This window comes from Euphorbia lathyris, chromosome 6 (genome assembly GCF_963576675.1).
Source record: "Euphorbia lathyris chromosome 6, ddEupLath1.1, whole genome shotgun sequence".
Taxonomy (NCBI): domain Eukaryota; kingdom Viridiplantae; phylum Streptophyta; class Magnoliopsida; order Malpighiales; family Euphorbiaceae; genus Euphorbia; species Euphorbia lathyris.
Window position 1 is genome coordinate 4,396,205 of NC_088915.1, and position 8,368 is coordinate 4,404,572.

The 8,368-nt window shown below is 30.2% G+C and overlaps 1 protein-coding gene across 1 annotated transcript; it reads right to left on the reverse strand.

The window, feature by feature from the left end:
- Positions 1–980: 980 nt before the first annotated feature.
- On the reverse strand, positions 981–5,323 carry LOC136232968 (expansin-A15-like). Its single transcript, XM_066022460.1, has 3 exons — positions 5,191–5,323; positions 2,848–3,160; positions 981–1,287 (listed from the first exon to the last, which is right to left on the reverse strand). The coding sequence occupies exons 1-3, from the start codon at positions 5,321–5,323 to the stop codon at positions 981–983; spliced, it is 753 nt and encodes a 250-aa protein (XP_065878532.1).
- Positions 5,324–8,368: the final 3,045 nt, after the last annotated feature.

Genomic DNA, 8,368 nt, shown 5'->3' on the forward strand with positions numbered 1-8,368 from the left:
TAAAGGACTAGGAAGTAATAACTTTTGTTAATCATGGATTAAGGAAGATAATAATTATTGGTTACCTTTTTTTGGCTTAATATATCATCTGCCCCTGAATTTATCCAAAAAAGTTTGATTGGCCTCTGAACTTTTAAAGTGTTCCAGTAACCCCCTCAATTTGCTTAAACCGTAGTCAATTAATCACTCGGTTGCCAAAAAAAATAAGTTGCAAGCAGAATGTGTGTTGTACACGTCTTGGAAAAGTAAAACAACCAAGGTCGGGGTATTATAAGGTTCTAATATCAGAGATGATGACATGTTTAACAGTTTAGCAATTTAACTTCCTTTTGAATATGTTTTAAGGTAAATAATTTATTAGTCCCTATATTTTTACCTGACACATTGTTTATTTATCGTATTTATCGTATTTATTAAACAGTTTAGTCTCTCTATAAGAGACTAAACTGCTGAATAAACAAAAGTTAAAGACTAAATAATGTATTATTAAAATACAAGGACTAAACAGTGTGTTAGGTAAAAATATAGAGACTAATAAATTATACCCTACACATATTAAAAATGAAGTTTTTACTTAACTGTAAAACATGTTCTCCCTGATACTATTAGAACCTCATATACCCCGATATTGGTCGTTTTACTTTTTCAAGACGTATACAACACACTTTCCGATGCAATCTAACTTTTTTTCTGCAATCGATATTAAATGATGTTGTGTTCATATGGACCGTGATTGACCACATGAATTTGACCATTCACCGTTAGATCTAGGCTGATTAAATATACGTCTTAGGATGCTTTCAATCCCAACGCTAGAATTTTAATCAGTCTAGATCTAACAGTGAATGACCAAATTCATATGGTCATCAGGGTCCGCATAACGCAACTATCAGCAAATTGATAAAACTATCGAAACACTTTAAAAGTTCAAAAATCAACTAATCAAATTTTTTAAATAAGTTCAGATGGCAAACGAGATATCAGAACTGTTTACCGGTATAAGTTTGACCAAAAGCCCAATTAGAAGGGGCAACATTGTTGGAAATAACTGTACGGCCATCACTAGTAGTGACCTTAAAAGAGAGGGGTTGTCCATTTAAATAGGCACTGCTTTGCCAATTTTGCCCCCAATTTCTGGACATTTGTTGCCAATTAGGGTTCTTAGTGCCCCTAATAGAGACACTAATTACATCACCAGCTCCTCCAACATTTGTAATTAGGACTAGATTGAAGTATGAATGTCCGTTTATTGTGAACCTTATTCCTCCTGATTTCCTGCAATTAACCCTGCATAATAAAATGTAAATGTTTTAGGGGTGCGCATGGAACGGTTCGGTTGATAAAATTGAACAGAGTAAAGGGTTTTTTGAAATTGGATTAGATCGGATTACATTTTGGTTGAATCCAAATCGAACTAAAAACGTTTGGTTTGAGAAAGATATATGGATTAGGGACAAGTTATAAACCGGAAAAAATAGGGGGCAAACATTTACATTAATAGCATGCAGACAATCCTCACCAATCACACATATCAGTAAGCAACAGCAACACAGAAGAGGCATGAGATATGAATAACGCACGAATGATTTTAATAATCTAAAGACCTTAATAGTACACCCACAGTGCCCCATCAATAGTCGTAGGGGTGCCGCTACTAAAGATGAGAAGAACCTAGGCCAATCCTAGTGATAAGACACGCGGAGAATAGTCACTTCCCCTGTAGTGTTTAGTACGTTCCAATATCTCATTCACCACTACTATTTGATTGTCTAGACACTTTCCCAACTCTTTCTCCATTACAAAGCTTCACTCTCTCCCATTACAAAACTTGACACCGAATAAATATTTTTAAAAAATTTATCGTAAAATTTTGTCACACAATTTTAACAAGGTAAAGTCCAAAAAAATCTTCTGTATTTTCATGTTTTGTCAAAGAGGTATGTGTGAAATTGTTTTTGTCCGAATGATGATTGAGGTTTTCGTTTTGTTAACAACGAGAGTCTTTTGTCCAAAATAAAAATGATTGTTAACGACCTCAAAATGAAAATTTTAAGAATTAAAATCGTGGAAACCAAATTTTTTATTGTCCAAAATTATAATTTTCGGAATTTTTTCTCTCTAAACATTCATTTTCTATCTCCTTTTACCAAATAACACTTAAATGGCCTCAAATTATTAAATTAAAATTACTTAGAATATCATTAAGTCTTCGAATTTTTCAATTTTGAAGTCGGCAACGGCCGTTTTAATTTTAATCATAGCGAAGAACCATAGTTATCTCCTAGTCGCACAAAAAACCTCACTCTTCGTTTGGAAAAAAAAATCAACAAATACCTATTTGACTTTTTTTTTTTTAATTTCCCCTATGTCTAGATAAATAATTAATTAGCAATTGGTTGTTTTAATAAATTAAAATTGCTATATAAAAACAATGAATTGTTCACTCAAAAAAAAAAAAAAAACAATGAATTGAGTTCGTTTCAGTTTTTGTTTAATTTTGAATTAACCGAAAAAAAGCCGAACCGAACTCCAAAAAAACATAAACCCATTCGACCTATAAATAGTTTCAACTTTCAATTTTTGGTTCGGTTTTACTCACCCGTACTCAAAACCACCCATTTAAAATGATTGAAGTATAAATTAATTAATTAATTAAATTATGAATTTGGTTCATTTCAACTTAGTTATTTTAAACAGAAAAAACCCGAACCTAACTCCAAGAAAAACACAAACCGATTTGAACTATAAATCGTTTCAACTTTCGATTTTCGGTTCGGTTTTACTCACCCGTAATCAAAATCACACAATTACCTAAATGATTAAAGTAAAAATCAAATAAACAATTACCTTCTGTATTGGACAGGAACAATTCCAGCTTTATACTGAGCAATTTTCTGATAAACAGGCTGAGAAAGATCAAAGTGATGAAGAGGAGGATTACACCAACCACCATTGTTATTTGGAAGAGCAAGGTTTGGTGGGCAGAAATTAGTTGCAGTAATAATAATTGAACCTCTTAAACACCATCTTTTATCATTTACACATTTAATTTCATAACATGCTCCACAACTTTTTCCATTGTTAAATAAAGCTGTGCTTAATGCTGCTGTGTTTGTTCCATATCCTTCACTGTATAGATTCCCATATCCACAAGCTCCACCTGAAAGAAGAAGAGAAAATGAATTTTTAGAGTGAGAAAGGTTTAGAAATAGTGATTTTGGAAAATAAAAACTAGGGTTTCATGGTAAATGTCGTTCTTAATAACTTTAATTTTTTAACATTTCTATATTTTGAGGTCGTTTTTTAGACGTTAATTAAAATTTAGTGATATTAGAAATTAAGATAAGACAGTGAGATACTAATAAAAAGCTACATTTTAAGTGCAATTAAAGTGTTTTAGACTAAGCGATCGAGGGTTCAAACGATAACCCCATTTATATATTAAACTTTTCGAAATTTGTATTTTTTTACGGTTTAAAATAAGATTTTTATTATTGTTTCTCCATGCTACATTATATATACAAAGGTAAATAATTTACTAGTCCTCTAACTTTTACCTAACACACTGGTTATTCCTCCTATTTTGAAAAACACATTTTAAGGTCCATATCTTTTACCAATATTAACTATGTGGTCCTTTTGTCTTCTTTTTTTAGATTTTTAACCAAACATGTCTTAGTTTTTAGGACAGCAACAGTACGTGACCATGTTACTCTATTATTTTATATATGTCTGTTTATGCTAAATATAACGGTTACAAGTCTAAAAAAACTAGATAAAAGGACCAAATGGTTAATATTAGCAAAGTTAAAGACTTTATAATGTGTGTTTTAAAATAGGAGGACTAAACTGTATGTTAAATAAGAAAAATAAAAGATTAATAAATTATTTACCCTATATACAAACTTGCTTTTTAACTGTTTAAAATGTAATGCACATGACTTTTATGATCATTATGGTTTAATGTGATAAAAAAACAAAAAGATATGAGATTTAATATATTGAGAAAAAAAATTAGAGGTCAATTAAAAAAATGAAATGATTAGGACCTCAAAAAAAATGTAACAAAAAGAGAGTCTAAATGTAACAAAGCTTGAAGTATTTATCTAAAAAGTCAATTGTTTTTTCTTTTTAACATCGTATTATTTCTAAACTTATTTAAAGTGACATATTGATTTTTTTTTTTTTTTAACTTGTGACATATTGATTTCTAAAATCCACATATCAGAGCAGGAAAATGTTTTGAACAAGTTGAAATGTATAAAATTTAAGCAAATTTAGCAAATTTAGGATGCTAATAAAGATGGTAAATAGGATTTTGCAAAATATAAGGGGACAAAGGGCTAATAATGTATGAAGTAAAAAGATAATACATCTTGAATAATAAAAAAAAAAATAATACATATTTAACCCTTTATACGTATTAAAAAAAAAAAGTCAACTATCACCGTGTATTTTTAAAATGTCTCATTTACTCCCTTTATTTTTTATTAAACTAACCTATTAATCCCTTAAAATCCCGTGGAGTAAGAAATGATTTTGGAAAAACTGAAATATGTTCACTTTAAGCAAATTTTGAGGACCAATATAGATTATGTTAAGAACAGTTGCAATGGGTTAAATTACACCTATAGCCATTAAACTTTGCCCATTTTAACAGTATGGCCACTGAACTTTAATTCTTAACGGTATGACCATTGAACTTTACACTTTTTAACACCGATGGCCACTCAAATTTAACTAACTCCTCAACCGTTAACGACCTCAAAATGAAAATATTCAAGAATTAAAATTGTTCAGGACCACATTTACCATGAAACCAAATTTTTTATTTTAAATCACATTTTTTAAGCTTTCTCTCTCTAAAAATTCACTCTCTCTCCTAACCAAACAACACCTAAATGACCTCAAAACGAAAATTTTCAAGAATTAAAGTTCCTTAGAATATGATTAACTCTTCGAATATTTCATTTTGAGACTGTCGACGGTCGTTTTGAGGCGTTTAGTGGCCACCGGTGTTAAAAAATGTAAAGTTCAGTAGCTATACTACTAAAAATTGAAATTAAGTGGTCACAATGTTAGAATGGATAAAGTTCTGTGGCCATGGTAAATTACCCATTAATTAAGTTAAGTAAAGAAGGATAAAAGGGTAAAGATCTATTAGACCAGAAATAGAAAAGAAGTAGTTACCCATAGTTCCTGAAGCATCACCACCTCCATAGAAGGTAGCATGAGCATTAATCCACCCATTTCCATAACCTTCAACTCTTCTTAAAATTGACAAAAATGCTATTATGCTGAATCCAAGCAACCCCATTTCCATTCTGCTATAACATGAGAAATTAAATTAAATTAAATATTTAGCTAATCATATAAATAAAAATATAAGTGAAGTAGAAATTAACCTTAAATGCTGGAAAGGGAGGTGGTGGTAGAGGAGAGAATGTGATAAGGAAGTGAAGGTCTTAACTTGTGTGTATATATAGGGAAATATGGATGTTTATAATAATAAATAAATAATAAGGCAAAAATAATAGAAAATAGGGAAAAACTTGGAAGAATCTTAACAGGTAACAGAAACTGAATTTAAAAAGTAGTAAGATTTATAGGAGTGCAAACAGTCAACTGAAAGTAACTTTTGACCTAAGTTTTTCATTATCGAGAATGAATTCCTTGGGTGTATAAAGGGTTGTCTATTCTTTTTAAATTATTGGGTTAGTATATATATCCGCCACTATATTAAATAAACACTCAAATACAGTCAAATATGTATTTATAATGGTTAAAAAATATATCTTTATTTAAAGAGATAGTTTATTTGCAATGTTATTAGAACCGGACCGGACATCAGACCGGATTGATGATTAGGGCACGGGTCACTTGGTCGGACTGGATGACTCGGATTGATCGAACCGGATGACGTAATAAATAAATAAATAATATTTATATACATTAAATATATATAATTAATTTAAAATTATTTTTATACATTATATATATCCAAATAAATTATAAACAACTTTTGGGTTGTTATTTTTTGTTAATTTGAGTTTTAAATATATAACGAATAAATTCAATTCAGAATAAATTGAAATATATCAACCTATTCTATACCATAAGATCTTTTTAAAAATATATTATAAACTCAAAACGGACAAATTATGAATGAGAAATTAATGCTCAAAGTGAACCACTTGAAATGGTTTGGAAGAAGATAAAATGAAATTAAACATTTACATCCCACATAGGAAAGAAATGAGAAACTTAACTAGTTTATAAGTAAATTGGCTTTACAAGCCTTTAACCAATTACTAAAATTCCAAAATAGCTTATCCCGCCTTTAACCAAACCGAAAATTCCAACCCGCCTAATTTTTTTATTACTACAGACCTGGACTGACCATCGGGTCCCGGTCCAACTCCGGGTCACTCCGGTTATTTCACCATTGAAATAACCGACTAGGCTCGGACCGGCTTCCTCGCCAGTTTCCGGTTCGACCGGTCGGACCGGCCGTTCCGGTCCGAGCCTGATAACATTGCTTATTTGGCACAATTCTGTTAGTCTATTCATCACATCATTAACAATATATTTGTATATCGTTAATAATTACTAGAGATGGCAACAGGTACTATACCCGCGGGTATCCGGCTCGAATGGAATTACCCATACCATGTATAAAAGAGTATAGGATGAGTAAGAGATCAATAAAATTACCCGTGACAGGTATGGTAATACCCTCGGATACCCATTATCCAGTACCGTCATATATTTGCCTATTTATTTTTATAGTGTATCTTTATTTTTGTTAAATTTGTAGATCACTATTTATGGATGGTTTTTTTTTTTTTTTTTTTTTTTGTTAAATTTGTAATATTTTTGTTTTATCTATTTTTTAACAGGTAAGGGTATCCATAGGTACCCGCGATTTAAATGGGACAAGAATGAGATTCGTACAGTATACCCGATAATAAACAAAATAAACAGGTAAGGGTTTGGGATTGACAATACACATGGGTATTCTACCTGTTGTCATCCCTAACAATTACAAGAGTACAGTTCACTGTTTATTTGATATAGGTGAGGTGGAAGTGATATGGAAGCTAAGGTGTGATGTTGTTAATGTCATATCACCAGTCTATTAGATTAGCGCATTTTTTGTGCCATTTAAAAAATATGAAGATATATTTAATTGTTTATTTGATATAGGAATATATGTGACAGAATGAACAAATATAAGGACATATGTGTATTAACTCTAAATTATGTAATATTGTGATGTGTTGATTTCCTAAATTAACCTTGATTGACACAATAATTGACTCGGATAAGATAGAAAAGTGGTTAGAGAAGGGGTTGAGAATCGGTTGCTCTTCTCCGATGTCTAAGTTAGTGAAGAATAATACTGAGAAATATATGAGCTTAAAGAATGAATCAACAAATACATTTTGAATATTGTATCTCGTATTTATAATTAATTTAGGCAATGTCATAGATTTTAGTAGATGACATGTCAATGTTTTAATGAGTAAGTCAAATGCGGTTAAGTTCAAAGCACATGTTGTTCCGCTTATTCCGATGAGAAATAAGGAGCAAGATATGTGTCCTTTTTTTACGGGTGGATCCACGTGTACTCGTATATATTAGTCGAATATCAATATGAATCAATGACCTTTTTTCAGCTTTTCGGTATTATTTTTAACGTTTTACTCCAAACTATGTAAAATTTAGTGTTTTGTTAGCTTTATAAAATAACAGCTTAGCAACTGTGATAGAAATAATAGTTTTTTATTTTGAGCTTTCCGAAAAACTATTTATGTTTATTTGATTTTGATAAAATTAATCTTATTATTTTTACAAAATACTTTTAATATTATTATAATCTTTTTATTACCATTGATGAAAGTTACTATTTTTAATTTTCATTTAGTTATTTTATTATAATATAGAGAAATATGGATGTTTATTATAATAAATAAATAAATAAATTTAATAATATGGAAAAAGTAAAAAATAGGAAAAACTTGGAAGAATCTTAACAGGTAACTGAAACTGAATTAAAAAAGTAATTAGATTTATAGGAGTGCAAACAGTCAACTCAAAAGTAACTTTTGACCTAAATCTTTATTTTTCATTATCGAGAATATGAATTCCTTGGGTCTATAAAGGGTTGTCTATTCCTTGGTATAACAGGCACATGGAATGGAATGCAACAACCATTATCTTAATGGTTTAACATTTATATAGTTTTCTTGAAGAGGTCATTCACGTCCATTTTTCTTAATAAAATCACTCAATTTTTACTTCACTGATTTTAGTAGTTAAAACGCATTGAAATAATGACATGGGTGACACGTCAACATTAGTTAAC